The 19,223-nt window shown below is 30.9% G+C and overlaps 1 protein-coding gene across 1 annotated transcript in view; it reads left to right on the top strand.

The window, feature by feature from the left end:
- The window catches only part of LOC106685897 (dual 3',5'-cyclic-AMP and -GMP phosphodiesterase 11A), a gene marked incomplete at its 5' end in the record, with an annotated part of 110,559 nt that overhangs the window by 7,933 nt on the left and 83,403 nt on the right, over positions 1-19,223 (top strand). The window contains 3 exon segments of the mRNA XM_067046612.1: positions 1,215-1,361; positions 10,308-10,372; positions 16,984-17,165. Of these exon segments, the coding sequence (XP_066902713.1) occupies positions 1,215-1,361; positions 10,308-10,372; positions 16,984-17,165 (394 nt within the window).

The raw sequence follows: 19,223 nt of genomic DNA, 5'->3' as shown, positions 1-19,223 counted from the left end.
AATATAATATATTATAGATTTGCAGGAGGTGCTGGACTATATAAAATAACTCACTGTTTTATTTTTTTTATATTAGGGTTATTTTTATTTTGGTCGATGTACGATATATCACAATCTCACAAAAGGAGATCATAACACGAAAAAAAGGCAATCCTTTCCGCCGGACCCGCCCCGCTAATACCTCCGGGGAGCGACAGTCCTTTATCACTTTTAAAATATTAGCTTAAAACGGGAAAAGGAAACTTTAAGATAGTATAATCCAGCAATATTTAAAAAGTGCCTGAAATTTAAAAACGGCATGGAACCCTCCACTTCCGCCCTCCATAGTTGCCTTACTTATCTAACTTTTCAAACAGACAATTATAACGAGTAAGGTGGTCGATGTGCGGCATGTCACAATCTCAATGTCACAAAGTCATAGGGTTATCTAATTTAACTGTATTAATATTTTGCTCTTCGTATCTCAGAAAAAAATGTTATTTCGCTACTTTTGCTGGAATTTAAGGTTCTTAAATTTTTTTTAGGGATAAATTTTTCATCAAATCTCTTCGTTATATTATTTATCACGATTTCGTAATAAAATATCTTATTTGAGTAATGACTTACGATTTTCACAGTTTTAAGGAGGCATTCACATATCAGATTTCCGAACTTATCAGGGTTCGAATTATCGTTTACACATTCTTCCTAAACGTCATCTTAGGCTACGAGTCTGTACATATTTTTACTTCGTACTGAATGCTAAGATCAGAACACTATTTAGATTTCTGTAATTTAAATTAATAACAATTAACATTTCCTATGAATTAACGCTGGTAGAGAATTTATAAATGTATTTTTATATTAATTTTATTTCATGTTAACAAACCATCAGTGTTGGAGTTATATTTTAACTATTTACATAATTAATAGCTTGTTTATTTACGAAAAGATTTTTTTTTAAACTTCAGCTATTGGTGCTATCTTTGGAGTTCAATGAAAGCCATTCTATGAAAATGACTTTAGCTGAGATGGATTATATCTTTACCTGGGCTTTTTCATTGTCACACTTTTCATGATATTATATCTGTTGTTTCTAGATCCCATTTTCTTCATATAAGATGCTTTACCATTTGGCCTCAGAATCTCACAATTATTTACAATATTGAGTGATTATGTATTGCTTGTTACTTTTCATCTGGTCTGAATTCATTGGAGCACTACCTATGTTTCAGAATCTCCTTGAAATCGTCCACGATCTTTTTGAGGAACAAACATCTTTAGAGAAGGTCATACTCAAAATAATGCAACGAGCTCAGAGGCTGCTGAAGTGCGAGAGAGCTGCCGTACTACTGGTTGACGAGCAGGCTTCTACAATAGAGGTAAGATTATTACCAGATTAAATTATATAAACTATTTTTTTAAATCTTATAATTAGTAATTAAAACTCAAACTCTGTTTGATTTTATGAGCGAATGTGGTAATATTCAAGAGTGGATGATAGGAAAACTAGAGTCAAATGTTTGTGGGCGTCACGCAAACTTTAAAAGCAATTGTACAAAGTTTTCGTCGAGCTGGGAGCTTATATTTGACCCTAAAACTGGCGTTTTCATACGAAAATAATAAAGGAGTGTATAATATTTCACATTGGCATTAGAACTCTGTGACCAGTAGCAGAGTATCCCCAACCATTTTGTCTGAATCAAAAATAGAAGAGCATTATAACGTGTTAGCATTATAGACTCTTTAAAATGCAGCTCAAGAAGGAGTATGCATAATTATAGCGGTCACTAATTCTAATGCAGGAATACTGGTATTTAAGAAAATAATTTAATTAAATGTGATTTTAGGGGATGATACATAAAAGTATTTTTTTTTAAAAGTGTGACGATAAAATATAGTTATAATAATAATAATCAAAGATCGATCTCTTAGAAACTATAATAAAATTTTAAGGTTTATTATTAAATTTATAATATGACAGGCCTCTAGACTAAAAAAAATCAATTACTTAGATGAAATTTATTTTATCCGTCATAAGGGGTATTCATGATCTATGTTAAAGCGTGTTAAATGGAAAAACTCGTGTTAAATCGAAAAAAATTGCCTTCTTTTGCCGTGGTAAAACGAAATAACATTTAACATGGCTGAGAGTCTGTTACTTGGTCAGTTAAATCGAGAATGACGTCACACAATAGACCAGTTGAGATCGCCGCCATATTAGTTGTTGTGACTTTCAATACAGTTGTCAATTAGCTCATCTTCACAAGTTTGAAGATCAATAAGACACTCATAAGCTAAACTTTCACACAAATTCCACTTTTCACTCACTCTAGGCATGTTTTAATTAATTACTTAAATCAAAACTGAAGTAAACAATAACATGAGGGTCTGGAAGGAAGGTTATAAACATAAAGGCTTATACAACAAGTTGCTGAGAAAATCCGCTAGGGGCTCTTATGCATTTAACGTTTAACATGACTTCAAATAGGGCTGCTCACAATCCTATAGTTATAACATTTAACATGGTAAAACATATAACATTTAACACAACATCATGAATACCCCTATAATAAAAATTAAATAGCAAGTTGAAGTAAATATTCTTTAAATTTATTACAGTTCTTTGAAGGAAAAATTACAAACGTCTAGGGACTAGGGATTTTTTACTTTCACTTATCACCCTACTTTGGCTTGAAATAAATCATCTTTATAATTGAAAGTAAACATCTGGCAAGCATTGGTTATTGGCTCTCAGATGACCTCAAAAAGTGTATTTCCATCGAAAGCTAGAATTCGAAATTATTAACAATAACAATACTTCTCCTGACTGTATATTCTATATATAGGTAAGCTTAACTGAACAGAAAAAATTATTTCACATCCGCAAACCAACATGTTTTTAAATTGGGTTCAAATTTAACATGGATTCCTTGAAGTAACCTAAAACAACGTGTGTACGAATATTATTTCAGGATTCCATTTTTTTTTCTTTTTTAGTAGCAGTTACTTAGAAGGGAAAAGAAAAGAAAATAAGTACAATAATTGTGTTCTAAGGAACACAATTGTTTTGTTAATTCAAAACGGTTTGGTTATCAATGTTCTGAAGTTATCAGTTGAAAAACATTGATGTATCTTGTTATAATTTGGTCAAATTTTGGCGATTTTTCACGATTATTATACTGAAGTCATCTATATTAAAACAGGGCTCTATGTATTTAGGTAAAAGAGGATTATGAAAAGTTTAATTTCAAATATGAGTTATGATATGAATAAATGGATGGAAAATTATTAGCGATTTGATTTTATGGATTGAGTGGATTAATTATTGGATCATATCCCGGAAATTATACCTTTATTAATGAGTTTGATATCTCCCTAATACTGAATTAATATTACGCCACATATTACATCTGATTACGAACTATATATTCGTTTTTTTTATAACTATTTGTAATGGCTCCCAGAAACGATTTCAGGCTTTGAAACGTATGCCATGCGACGTAAATAAATACATTATATAAATTCTAAAAGAGAAAAAAAAAACGTGCCCTCAGAGTAATATAAGGAATTAAATTAAATAAAGTATTTTTTAAACTTAGATTTTTAAGCAAATACTTTCAATTAAATAAAAGTATTACAATATTCTACTTCATAAATACTTTTACTTAAACCAACTTACTTTCAGTCATCTCGTGTAATTATTATTTAACAAATACATTCGCTAAACGATTAATTTTAACTTTTTTGGATTATTTCGTTCCAGTAATGATTGGTTATTAAAAGAGGCTTAGATATTGCTAATACAATCGATTTAGAAGATCGCGTATACGTGAATCAATTAATATTACCTTTTTTGGATTTTGTCGATCTTAGAGTGCCTGATTGGTTTTTTGTAGCCATAGATTTTTAAAAAAAATTCGACTTTAAGATTGCACTTTCACCAATCAATCAGTTCAAACTTATTGAATTTTATCGTTCATATGATATATTTTTACTTCCACTTACCTATATATGAAATATATACTTTCATGTAGGGACGTTTTGCGACCATGTAAAATTTTGAATTCCAGTTTTGTACCAAAATGCATGTTTTGATTTCTCCTGATTCCAAATAACCAAGACTCACAAAACATATCGTTAAAAGCCAAAGATTTTAGAAAAAGTAATATTTAAAACTTTATTTTATTAGATTTTAATCAAAGTAGGCTAATAAGTAAAAGTTTTGTGATGTGTGTACCACACTAGATTTCTAGATTATAGGAACCGCAATATACAAAAATACAATCGATTTTAATGTAATAAATTTTAACTTTTTGGATTTCTTCGTTTGTTCTCTACTATTGGGTTTTATTAAAAAAAAATAAAAAAAAAATACAACACATTTTAAGATCGTGCGTTTGCGAATCAATTAATTTTAACATTTTGTATTTAATTGTTCTTTGGGTCTACCGTTGGATTATATTCATTACAAATTTAAAATATAGATCCGATTTTAACATGTGGTCTTCAACCAATGAATTTTAGCTTATCGATTTTTTTTTTTGTTCAGGGGACCCATTATTGGTTTATAGGAGGTTTATATATTGATATTTATTTTTATAGCTATTTATACCTTTAATACATAGTAATATTTGAATACGAATATTCATATTCTTCATATACAAGCCGTTGAATACAAACATATTCGCATTCATACCTGTATGAACAAAACAAAAATTTTAAAAGTTAAAATTAACCTTTTAACGAAAACCGATGGATGGCATTTTAACTTTTTAAGTAAATTTCAGGGAAAATTACAGGCTTAATTTAATCCGGCAGGAATGTTCTACTTTTTTGTCCCCTAAGAGGTGGCCCTTGAGCATTTAGCTCATGGTAGAGCACTTTTACAATTTGTTTTTATATAATTGGAGGCAGTAATGATAAAAATCTTTACGATTACTTTCAATACAAATTGAAATTGTAAATGTTAGCTCTTTCATCAGGGGCTTGAAGAATCCAAATTTCGTATTAGTTTTAAGACCTTCTTGCTTCGGCTCATGATTTAAAATAAGAAACACAGGAGGTGTTCAGGTGAGCACAATGCTCAAAGAGAAAAAAAGATGGTATGTTAGGAGTGTGCTGGTGAGAAAAATGCTCGTTCTTACCGTTGCGAGGAGACCCGAGGTAAACTAAATTGGGTACATACATATGGGGCGGTAAAAAGGTGAATAACATAAACAAGCGGAGAAAACATCAAAGGGTTAACGGAAGGTTGACTAAAGTATAAACAAAACAGATGAAAGACAACGAAAATATACATGTTTATTTCCTATCAAAAGAAAAATTCTCAAGGATATACCTCTCCTGGGCTAATCGTTTTTTTTATTTATTTATTGCTATTTACAACTGTACATTATAATACATTTAGTAAATTTTATCTCAGTTAAAATGGAGTGTTACATGCGTGTAGAGAAACTACCCATTCTAATGTAGGTGAGGGTAGACAGAAATTTCGAAGAAACGATTAACTAAAAAACTGGTTTGGCCGTACTGAAGAAATTTTGTACGGTTCGTCCTGGTTTGAAAGAATAGTTTGTTTTAGATTCATTGAAATGTACAATGCACACTTAATTAAGTCTCTAAATATTCGAACTCTATGGATATAAAAAAGAAACTTAGTGAGCACGACATGACCATCACTCATTACTCATTACCTTGATGAAGTTAATCCTCTCTCGTTTCTTAAAAGACATTTCTGTATTATTTACTATCGAAATACCTCTTCTTACTAAATTTCTAAATAAACCTTTAGATTCAAGGCGCTTCAAAACGTGTATTTCCGAAGAAAACTTGAATTTTAATTTTTCACTATTCAAGTAATATATGGGGAAATTAAAAATCGACTTTATACTTTAGTTTTTCATTTAATATAACCCAATAGTGGACCGAAAGGATGAAGACATCCAAAAAGTTAAAATTAATCGATACGCAAATGTTTTCCTAATACAACCCAAAAAGAAATTTAAAAAGTCAGAATTTATGACCATATAATCGATTGTATTTCGGAATTCTAGGCTCCTATAACCCAATAATAGAACTCAATAAGAAACCCAAAAAGTTAAATACTGAATACTCGAACGAGCTGTCTTTGTATCATTTTTGATTTCATAGTAAAGTATTGATTTATTCACAAATTTTATATGCAATTATAAATAAAAGTATTCATATTTACGGTAACCCTACTTAAATAACTATGATATTGATGGTCTCTAACTAATTTTATTTATTAGTTACATACTACAACACTGCTTCAGAGACAAATTATGTTGTCCAGTATTCCTGAAAACAGTGCTGGTTATTCCATGAATGATGATTCACTAGATCTTAAAGATATTAAATAAAGAGCAAGGATTTAATTTGTTTTCTGTCTAATGTTAAATAACTACTATTGATAAAGAAATTCGATTTCTAAAAAAAGAATATATAGGCAAGAAATTAATTTTATCATATGAATGAAAAATTCAATGTAATTTATATTAGAGTTAAACTTAAATCGTTGTTAAACCGTTACAGTTTAAAATCAGAAAATAATTTATCATACATATAGATATAAAAAAAATGACAAGATTTGGGAAATTGAATATCGGTATAAAATAATTGAACAATTTTAACTTAATAAGTTTTTCCATTACAGATTTACTCACTACAAAGCTATTTAGATATGTCTTCATAAAATTGGAGACAAAATTGATAATTAACTTTTTATTACTTTTCCTTGGAACAATGTGAACTTGATGGTCAAAGTTTAGTCATCACATTCTGCTGTAAGGGTGGATGACCGCCCAACATTTTTATGAATGTCATGTCTCTGGTAACATCTGCCTGAAACAGCTGTTGTCATGTGCCCAGCGCTCCTCATCCTGTATATATACTGCTTCTACTCCAACCGACCCTTACATTATTTTAAATAAATTAAAATCTCATAGATAAATCCCTTTAAACTCCCCTAAATCTTTACACTTTTTTGATACTGGTTTTTATTGTTTAAATAAAATAAATTTTATCCAATTTTAGTCTCTAAACAATTTATATTTCTCTAAAATCAAGTCCGACGTTTCGGTCAATTTGGCATCCTCAAGGACAATTTATCACAATTAGCTTTTAATATACATACGGTTTTTAATACCGTAGCTCAAAGTGCCGTCTAGTGACGGGGTTCAAAGCTCGGATAGCCAATGTGGACAGGATGACATCCGTTTCGTCCTCTAAAGCCAGAGCCCGAAACGACTCGACCCCCTCACAAGCCTCGGCCACATATGAAGCGTACTTCGCTCGTTCACCGCCAGACGTAGGGCATTTGTGGTTCAAGACGCTTTTTAGGGTATCTTGAAGCTAGAACGCGCGGATTATTATATTCGCGCACCAGTGCGTCCCAAGCCGGCTGATAGGAGCTGGCATCGAAAGGGAATTCGGCTAACAGCGACGCGGGCTCTCCCAATAGGGCATTTCTTAAATAATGCCATTTATTTACGGGAGCTTAATAGTCGTGGATCAGTGCGACAAAAGTGTCCCAAAACCGTCGCCATCGAAGTTCAGAATTTGAATGTTTGGCAGTTCGGACGGGTACGTCGAAGCGGCCACCCCCTGTTTGGCTCCCTGAGCAGTGGAATTGCGATGGGTTTTGATCTTGCGGTACCGCACCTCGGCTTGTCGCATATCATCCCGAACAAGGTCATAACCCCTTTCCCAACCGGGTGGCATCGCAGAAGCTCCCCGGGTCTCTTATGCGGAGTCTAACTCATCCCAAATTTCCCTATATTCGGCCCAAAGGGTCTTGCACTCGTCATAATTAACTTCGAAATTGATGCGCGTCATCGTCCGTGGCGGTGACGAGTGCAAGAGTGCTCAATTTGAGGAGACCCAGCTTAACGCGCCGCAGCTTGCGCTCCAGTGGCCGAATCCGATCGATTTTGGCATCCGATCGATCATTTGAACCCATTTTTTTTTCAAATTAAAACTTTTTATTATTATAAAAAGAATGAACCGATACTAAAAATAAAAAAATATACAAAGGATTCAATGATGAACAATTATATAAAATTACAGACAATTAATAAATAACAATTATACGAAACAAATAACAAGAACAGTAAATACACAATCATTCACACGCATGCAATAAATAAATGTTATACAAAAATCATTAACCACTAATTTATTTATATAATAATACTTTCACATAATTAATTTATACATAATTAAATATGGTATAAATGCAAAAAGTATTAGGTCAATTACTTAAACGAGCTTCAGATTGGTTGTCAGTAATATCATGTAATAGCAGCTTTATGGATTTTGTAAAATATTTGATATATTTCGTACCATTTATTATTTATTTCAATCAAGACACTTGAGTCATCGTATTGATCATTTAATATATTAAGTCTAGTTTGATTATGTTCATTTTGTTTATCCTTCTGTTTGTATATATTTTAAGAGAGATTTTGTTTCATCCATTTATTTATTTTTATTTTATTTTACTATGAATGTGATCATTCATCACTATTACCTATTGCCCATAACTGTGTGGCAGATTGTAATATCTATCAATAAATAAAAAGTATTTAAAAGGAAAAATATGTTAAGTGAACAATCACGCAAAATTTACATTTTCGGTATACGTTGGTGGATTTTTTTATGAATGTTAATATTTAGTGAGAAAATCTTGAATTTTCGGACAAATGTGCTATGAACTGTTTTGACCATCTAAAATATAAATATATTTATAATCATAAATAAATATATTATATCATAAATTATATTACATCATAAATATATTTATCATTATAAACTTTAAACAGAATTTACTAATTATAAAGGGTTTATATGGATAGAAGATACCTGTACCTTTAAACACATAGTCCTTGTTTTGGGAAAAATGAATATATTATTGCAGACACCTTAGATATGGTATATAATTCCATAATGGTGGAATGCATAAAACTTAACCATGTGTTATGAACCAATTTTCCAAAGCACTCCGTGTTCATATTAAGTTATAAAAATAGACAATATTCAAAGATAATATTACACCAACTGACTCTAAAAAATTATGTTATAACTCAAGAAAACTATGTAGGATTAGGGGAATGCTGTTTCTGGCTTATTTACGACGTCTGAATTCGTGTTGTTCGGTGGAGCCTATGTCTATCTATCAGAAGCAATGTTTTAATAACGTAAGTGCCTCTTTCCATTACTACTACGGCCTCTGCGTTTTCCTCCTTTAAAATTATGAGCTTGTAATGCTGTTTAATGGATCATGATGGTTAGTTGGGTAGCAGCAAGATGGGAGTTTTCTACTGATCAACCCCCTTATTTAATTTCCAAATTACATTCTAGAACATATTTTTGGGTTAATAATTGAAAGTTTTTTTTTTTTGCTTTTGCTCTGAGTTATCGAATTTTCGAGATATTTAATTTTTCCAGTGATTCCAAGGTCACTGCGAATCCATTTCTGGTTATTGAATTTGATATGAGATGACTGATATCTGGATCGGAAATTTTTATCATATTTGCATGCTTCTGTAACACACTTCACACTACACACATTAACATTTTCAATAATGGTAATCTGACATTGTATTGAGTATAAACAAACTTATACTTACTAAGCAGTGAGCTACGTGAAAACTTCGTGGTTACCTAAATAAAACGATAATTTTATCTTTAAACTTAGTCGATATTCTTTGAATTAGGTAGTCTAACCCGCCAGGTCTGAGGACTGTAATGATAGTCATGGATTGGAATGTTTAAATTCGGTGGTAGAGACTATATTAATTAAAATGAGTTTATCCAATCGGAGGGACTACAAACAGAGTCGACCAGTCTAGCTCTGGTGGAATTTAATTACTAGAATTGCCTCTGACGGTATATTGGCTATAGAGAAGTGTATCATTTTACTATTTATTTAAACTTTTATCCAACTGAAAGCCTGAAATTCTCAATAAACGATGTAGTTAATAACGTTAATAAAAAGTTATAACCTGGAAAAATGTGTTGTGAAATTATAATTGAGGGTATAAATTGTCTGGATTTTTTTTAATACATAATTTTAGGGTGGTTAGCGTGGTTCTGGACAAAGATTCCAATTTTTCTAAACTATTAATTTTAAAAAGTAAGTAATAAGTAAAAAAATAAACTGAGAGATCACTATAATAAACAACCATTTCCTTCTCGATATAAATACTGAATGAAAGTAAAGAGTATTGCAGTTCATATCCTCAGTCATAAATAATTTTGCAATTATATGCATCACTCACATTCCTTTCATTTTTTTTTTTTTTCAGGAGGTGAAATTTTCAAAGCTGTTTGAATTGACGTCTCCATCAAATGGTCATAGCACTAACAACAGGTAACGACTGAGAATATTTTGTAATATTAGTAGTAGTCTCCTTTGTGTGGAACTTTTCGAAGTTATCGCAGTGAAAGTAATTTATTAAGGTAGTTTAATTAATTTATTAATTAAATAAATAATTCTCTCTTAAAAATTTTTTTTTAACCATAGGATTCAAATGAAGTTGATAAATATTGACCCAACGGAATTTAGGAATACATGAGTAAGTTTTTATCAATTTTAAATGAAAATGAAAATCTGAAAAAGGCCAAGGGTTCAGTACTTTTAAAAGAGTACTATTTTTTAAATGTGGATGGTGATTGATTCGAGATCAGGCTCAACCACCAGATTTTTCCACAATCACACTCCTTGCTTAGGTGTTTCTGCCAGTGGAAGTTCGATCTATTATCAAATTTTTGATATGAATCTTTCTGTAACTTCTTGGATTCTCTAATTCTCCTAACAGTAACAACATTGCATCCTCTAATGGTTGTAACCCTGACTGGATCCTCGTATCGCTGTATTTTCTTGCCTTTGAAGACCTTAGTCTTCTAAAAAAATCGCCGCGATTTTCATCGCTACCCTTATGTCCGTCACGTTCGAATTTTCCTGCGCTCTGCTCCTGGTTTTCCTTCTCCATTCCCCCGGACTTTCTCCCATATTTTTTTCCATGAAATACGGTTAGTGTGTCGTAGTGTGAAGTGAAATCGGTCATCGCGAAGAACGAAAAGGATTTAGAATGGCGAAAACCCTATAACTGTATGTTATAGTATGTATTAGATCTTTCATTTCAGTCAATCTTTTTGAGATCAGGCGCCGCTTTCCTCAGATCTTGGTCTGTTGCCATGGTGATTGACATCTGGGGCGGGATCACGGCTGTCACTGCCGGGGATACGTTTTCCTCATACTGCCCTTTGTCAGCTGAATGCGCCCAAATGATAAGCCGTAACTTAAACAGCCGTAAATGTAGTAATTAAAACTTTACAGCGCACAGTAATTTATAAATTCTGGAGAGTTTAGCTAGCAAAGGAACCTCAAATGTTTTGTTTTTTATAGTTATTTAGCTTAACTGGACTGAGCGTTTCAAAATTAATAATATTTTTTTTTTCAAGCGAATGTTTCGATTATAAAATAACATAGGTACGAATAAGAGGAATACGAGCTTTACAATAGCTTCCCTATAGCGTGAAATATTAAAGCCTTCCTTTTTACTCTTACCCTTCTCAAACTTTTCTTTATGATGAAATGTATTTTTTATCTTTGCCTGGTTCGTAAATCTTTTAAGAAGGCTCTTACCGTTGTATGTTTTTAGTTATTTATATTTCTCGTGAAATAATGTAATTTAGTTCTAGGTTTTTCAATTCATTTATTTTTAAATGAGTGCATTTATGTTTTAAATTGAAGAAAAAAATTTTGCCTTCAAGCCTAATGGTTTTTAATTCAATATTAAAATAGATGTGAAATTTTTCAAACATTTTATTGACATTTCCACTAAATTAAAACTTTTTTCAGATGCAATTTAATATAATTTCCGTACATAAATTACTGTCAGTGTAGGTTATTGGTTTAAATTTTATTAAGCTCCAATATTGGAAGGTTAGATTACCATAACAGTATTAGTTTATATTATATTAGTTTATAACAATGTTAATTTATATTACAAACAACATGTCTTGCTGTGGTACCTCACAAGTCCTAAAAAATCAGCAATACAGATTTATATTTAGAAATTAGTGAAAAAATCAACGTAATATTCTAGAGTCATCACGTCATTATCATCATTTTTAATGATACTTACACTCTGTTTTCTGATTTCAAAAATATTCCTCCGGTGTTACTCCAATGAATCTTTTTTTTTTATATCTTTATTGAAATTTACAACTGTATATTATATAATACATTCATTGAATTAGATCTTTGTTAAAATTGAGTGTTACAGGCGTGTAGAGAAACTACCCATTGGTAGCACTCTAATGCCATTTTACGTTAGCAGGTCTCGTGGCCATCTTCTTTTCAGGTGCCTCGGAGGATTGTCTGGAATGGAAGAGGATGCAAGGATAGAAACTAAAGTGTACGAATGAATCTTAAATTTTTATTTTTTAAAAGGATACAAATTTTTTGATTCCAGTGAAGATTTGTAAGGTTATACATGCGATATTGTTTAATTATTAAAATTTTACCTTATGATTTACTGAATCAGGAATTTTAAGTTATATTTATGAACTATATTAAATTGTATGAACCTTTAATTAGATATTTGTAACATTTTAAATACGACCTCAGGACATTTAGGTCTTTATAAAATAAATTTGTTCTTTAAATTCCTAAAATTGAATTACCTAATTTTTTACTTTTAATTTATATTTCATTATTTTTTCATTCCTTGCTTAAGCATGAAATGTTCATAAAAATGTCTATAAGACGAATTATCCGATTATAAATTCTATAATACCACGTCCATGCCTATTCTTAATTATAAATTGTTTATTTGTACTTTGGAATGACCTTAAGCAAGATTAAGATGTCGGAATAAAAATATTTTTAAAAATGAATACTGTTCATTGGTTTTTGATTTGTTTTTCAGTCGTCTTTAGAAATCATTTATATTAAAATTTAAAAATTATCCACAGATAAAATTTATTAAATATCAATCACTATTTAGGACTAAAATTTGCTATGGGTTTTTTTTTCCCTATGATGTATATGATTTTAAAACACCATTATTCTCTAACAAACATAACCACACAGATTTTTGTTGAAGAAGATCTGAGGTTTTTAGGTCTCGTGGTCTTTACAGCAATCATAAAAAGGTCCCCGGACCCTACGCTAAATTTTTAATAAGTTTATTCCTGTTGAGAAATATATGAATTATTATTACTTTAATGTTCAATGGTGACTTAAATTTTGTTATACAGGAATATTATTAGTTGATTGTACATAATTAATTATTGGAAGATAAGCCCGGGTAATGGTTAAAAAGGCACGGAACATAACAAAAATTGAGTTCACAAAATTATTTTTTCTGCCATTTTGGATAATTTTATATAAATTTTTAACCTGTACTGAATATTTTATACAATTGACCAATTAATTACTTAGTACAATCATCTAAGAGTGTAAGTTAAAATATTTATAACATAAGAGTTTTATTTACGAACACTCTTGAATTTAGCGAAATGCTAGGTTTAAACTAGGTTTTTATTTATGATAATAACGCTATAATTCCTTGGAACAAAATTCTATTATACAGGTTGGAGTACGATATATCTAATTAACAGTTAGCTGCTTCTAGTTTGAGAACGTAGTTAGTATTAAGTTAGTGCCTATAGTGAAGGAAGTTTATAGGTAATACCCCTTAGTTACTAAATAGATGGGTTCCATTATCGTACATTTGCATTAATTTGTTAGACATTAACCATATTGCCTCTTTATATTATTTTATATATCAAATCACACTTATCAATGTTTGAATATTATTAGTAATTACAACGTTCTATTAATCTAGCCTTTTTCACTATTGACTGTGTGATTTATTTATTTAAGTGTTTCCAACACTAGGGGCATTTACACTGAAATTACAAAGTTAGTAGATAACAATTGACAAATTAACAAAGTCAAAAAGTGAGAAAGTTACAAATTAACAATTACAATTACAAGTTACAAATTAACAATTACATATTTACAATTATGATTTACATTTTACAAAGTTGCAATTAGATTGTTGCTAGTAAATTATATAAAGAATTTTGCATCCACTTATCTATGCTGGACAGTTAAACTATGTGTGATCATAAATGCTTTTTAGAAAGTGAAAAAGTTTTGTTATTGAATTGGGGTCTTCTCCCAACATCTCCTGTAAATCTGAAGAGAACCGGTGTGGTTCGCGAGCAATACATTCAGTGAGAATATGTCTAACGGTGAGATCGTTTCCGCAGAGACACGTCGGTGCATTTTCTTTTTACATGAGGTGACCGTGGGTGAGTTTCTTTTATCCATGAAATAACATCTTTGCATATTGATGATGTTACGACTTGGCCTGCCTTTATAGCTAGTCTGGCCTGCGAGTCTGACTTTTCATTCCCAGTGATCCCACAATGATCTGGCAACCATAAAAACAAGACCCTACAACCCATTTTGTTCAAAGTTCTCAAATGCAGTTCCAACTCTATTATTATGGGTGTGTTAAAAGTGGATCTTGTAAAGATTTTAGGACAGATTCCGATTCAGAACAGATGACCGAGCGGAGACAGTTTAGAGGGATATTGCAAACTGCGCGATTGATTCCGAAGAGTTCTGCAGTGCACACCGAACCATATGGTTGTAGCGAGAATAAGAGGGTGTGATTATCTGAAACGACAGCAGTGCCTACTCCTTCGACTGTTTTGGAACCATCTGTAAAAATGAATTTCGAATCGTGGTGGTTAGAAAAATAGCATAAAACTTAAATAAAATATATTAAAAATAAAATAAAAACTTGTTTATTGTTGTTAATCAAGTTTAAATTTAAAAAATGTTTTTGGAGTTCTATCAATGGGTAGATTCTCCACATGTTTTTATCATGTCACTATGTCACCTACAGCAAATTTACTTGTTGTATATATGTGTATACAGTTGTAAATATCAATAAATAAATTATTAAAAAAAAAAAAAAAATTTTTAAATTTAAGACAATAATCTGACATTCGCTCAATATACCTGTTCAATAATTTGACAGCATTATTTACCGGTTTATGGCGCGGTAATCTGCTTTTGTTATTTGACCCACGTCAAATTATATTTAGAAAAGGTTGGTAACCTACCCTTCCAATTCTAGTTAAAGTATTTAAGGGTATTAGAGTCAGTAAACAAACAAGATTAAGCTCAACACTAGAAATATTCCAATGATTAAGAGCTAAGAAAAAATAACGAGGGAAGATGTGAAACTGGGCTTCCTTAATTTCCTGATAACCATTTTCAATAGCGCGTTCTTTTTTTTTTCTTTCGTTTTATTATTCCCGATTACATCTTTCTTTCTTTTATTTATTTATTTTTTTATAAAAGCTTCCTTTTTTCCCGTAATGGACTGAATGATATCTTCCAATTTTCTCTTTCCTTTCCATCTTTTCTGTCCATTCTGTTCAAATTATCTTTCCAAAATCTTTATAGGATTTACTGGAAACAAGATTCATTTTCAAAGCTTAGTTATCCCAAGTTGTGAAATTTTCTACCATGGGATCGGATTTCAACCCGTACTGTTATTTACCCTCTTAATCATGCACGAGAGATCCAAATATAACCAATTGTAAAACGAACTGCATTATTATTAATTTTATTCACAATTTAATCTTCCGTATTACAATGTTTTTTTAATTTGAAACTTCTATGATAATTTATATATGACTTGAATATTTAATAAAATAATGTTTCATTATTATTAATACTGTATTTAACTTTATAACTGAAGAATACGGAGAAAAAAACGATATATTCAGAACAATACATTTTTACTTGGAAATGCCTATTATTTAATTTAACAGAGATTTCGAGCCGATTAAGCTTGTTTTGAATTTACTATTTTGTCCGCTACCCAAAAATCAATTATAAACCGTTATTACTCATTTTTAGAAGAAAAAAAAGGACCCCGTTTTTCCCGGGTTTATTTTTATTCTGGTAACACTGGGTTTGCTGACATTGAATAAAGCTCTAGATTACATATGTTATATCTAAACATAGACCAAACAAATAAAGAAAACTACAACAACAGCAAACTTCTCCATTCTTGAAATTCGACAATTTACACCCTTTTTACTACAAATGCCTTTAAAATACCCACGAATCTTTAAAAAATGCATTGGACATAGGATAGATTATTTAATTTTCAGTTTCATAATTTTTATGAATTTCAAAATATCTTTTTGGACTTTAATTTTAAATACTTTTTTAAGCAAAAAAGTAACATCGATTTTTAAGTGATTTGTGAATCTTATAACTTGTTGTATGTAATCTCTGATATTATAATTATTTTACAAATTTATATATTCAACTATTCTATATGCTATTTTAAGTTTTCTTGCATTAAGGAAATCTTTTGTAGACCATGTCGAGCCTTTCTTAGTAGGTTTCTATCCAAAGTCTAATTACTTCATAAACAAGGTATTCCATGATATATCTATGTTATAAAAAATGAACTTAATATCTATATAACTTCATCTCAGTTTATATCCATGAGTTATCTTCGAAAAAAGTTGAAACCACTGAGTGAAGTTAAAAATTAACAGATGTGGCCGATGGCAGAAGGCATCCGGATATAACTTTGTTCCTATATCGTGACAAAGTTTTGTAACAAATTACCAAGTTCCTGGCTGAAGTTCACCCACTCTTCTCCGTCTCTTCTCTTCTTAGGAGCTGATACTTTAGAAATTCGATGATGTCATTTCGATTTCGAAGAACCTTTTGTATTGGGAATCTAATCGTTAAATCATTTTATCTTAGGTACAATAGATTTTTTTGGTCTATTGAATCCATCTCAACATAATCTTTTCTGATTATTTTTTAAACTAATGATCTTATAACAATTTATTAACTCAATTAATTCTGCGTTATAGAACTTTTGAGTAGTGGAATAAAATACCTTGGCCTTTCTTGGACAGGAGAAAGATCGAGGTGGGTGGTAGCGGACTTAGCGGCTACTTGCTGGCCGTGGCAGAGAAGGTGGCGGCCTCTGGAGAAGTCCTCAACGTCGCTGAGTGCCTGGAAGTGGAGCCCAACCCTGGAATAAGCCTCAAGTCTCTTCTCGCGATGCCCATCAGGAACAGCAACTATCAGATCATTGGTAAGTTCAAAGTAATTTAAAATAATATTAAAGCTATTTTTTTATAGCTAGGAAGAGTGGTAGTCGTAATTGCCTAAAAAAACAGTATGAAACTAGTTAACAACTTCCGACATTTCAAGCAACTTAGTAGGTCTTAATTTAGAGATTGGTATTTAAAATTGAACAAATATCGACCATATAATAACGTTGGACATCAGATAAAAGATAAAATAAAAGAAAAATTAAGTGAAAAAAGCAATCAAGAGCAAATATCTAATTTAATTTTCATATCTAATTTTAAAGTGAACATAGAAAAAAATATATAGAGCTAAAGAAATCCTGAATGAAAAATTGTTCCTAATCCATCTTAAAGTTATGGAAAAATCCAAAACTAAGTTAATAATATTTATTTTGATATCTCTCAACTATTATTGTGTGGATTTTAATGGATTTGAAGCTGAACTTGATTTATCTTTTCTCTCTTGTTTTGTATGCCATTTCTAGCCATTTCCAGAGTGGAGGACACTCATTCCAACGCTTTCAGGGATCACAGCCCTGCCTCTAAAATCTAAATGTATAAAAATTTCAAAGTTTAACAACATGGCTACTGTTACTGCAACTTTGACTTACCGAAAGTGCCACTTCATATCATAGATTTTACACTTTTCCAGCATTTTCTCAAAAACATTTTATTTATTTTATGAATTTATTTAAGGCATTATTATGAGTATCTTTACTTTTTCCTTAAAGGAATCCGTTCATTGCTAAATGTACTGTTATTTACTTCAATAAGTAGGCTAGATCCCTCTGCTATTGTATGCTAGGTAGAATTGGAATACTTAGCATTAGAACTTCTCAACAGATGTTAACCAGTTTACTCAAACTAGATAATGGCATGTGAATTTGTTAATTAAATCAATATTTTCAAGTCCGCATTAATTAATAAGATTTACACAAGACATATTGTACAATTTATAATAGAAATTTATGTACAAAATTTAATATAATCATGATAATTATAATTGAAACTGACTAAATGAAAATGCTGGAGATAGTTTATGAGCTTTATGTTATTGCTTGCCACTCACAAATTAATGTTGTGAGTTACCTGAGGGTTGCTGCATGCATCCTCCAATAATCTTTCTAAGTGTGGTTTCCACTCCGCCTCTAGCATCGTTAACTTTCTTACCTTGTCCCTCTGGTTGTATTTCTTACCAAATTTGTTCAACTGGTCATTCGAACTCCATTTTTTACCCACAACATGGTCTAGCTGGTCAACTACTTCCGTTTTCCACGTTTGGTCTTCCTTTACCCATTCGACATACCATTTGTTTTCTGTTTAGTACCATTTCCTATCTCCATTTCTCTCCCCTCTTTTCTCCAAACCATATATTTCATCCCTCTACACTTTTGAGTCATTTTCAAGGGGATCGGATGTTGTTTTTTTAGTAGGGGACCAAGAACTTTAATTTGACAAAACGTAGTCTAAAACTTGGAACAATTTTTTGTGAATTTTTTGTGAACTTAGTCTCACAACTTTATTATGCATATCTTGGATCTCTAAGACTTTAAAATATCTCCTAAATGAGTTATGGGTTTTCTTTTGAAAATAATTAAAATCTCTCCAATAAATTCAGATTTTAGTTTCATGAAAGAACATCTTCGAAAACCTGAGTGACTGGATTTATTATCATTGATATTCAACAAACACGCTATTGGTGACTGAAGTATCCGAGATTTAGAAAAGTAGATGAAGAAATATTAAGAAGTTGAACAGAAAGATATAATTTTTAATATCCCCTTAGCACCATAAATAAACGAAAAAAAACAATATAATCTGAGTGATTTAACGTCCTCCAGAATAGTTAAAAATACGACAGACCATTTACATATTCAGTCGTAAATAAATGAACAGCATATAAATAAAATTCTCATGGGTTTTTATGGTTCTTTGTTTTTTTTCGAACAGCTAGAATTCTTTTTTAATAATGTACTTTTAAAGATGACCACTAAAAATGTACAAAGATCCTACACACACACACACACACACACACACACACACACACACACACACATATA

The sequence above is a fragment of the Halyomorpha halys genome, unplaced genomic scaffold (genome assembly GCF_000696795.3).
Source record: "Halyomorpha halys isolate HHAL.00 unplaced genomic scaffold, Hhal_1.1 Scaffold752.1, whole genome shotgun sequence".
NCBI classification, from domain to species: domain Eukaryota; kingdom Metazoa; phylum Arthropoda; class Insecta; order Hemiptera; family Pentatomidae; genus Halyomorpha; species Halyomorpha halys.
The sequence above is the reverse complement of the archived record's forward strand: the minus strand, read 5'-3'. Positions and strand labels throughout refer to the sequence as shown.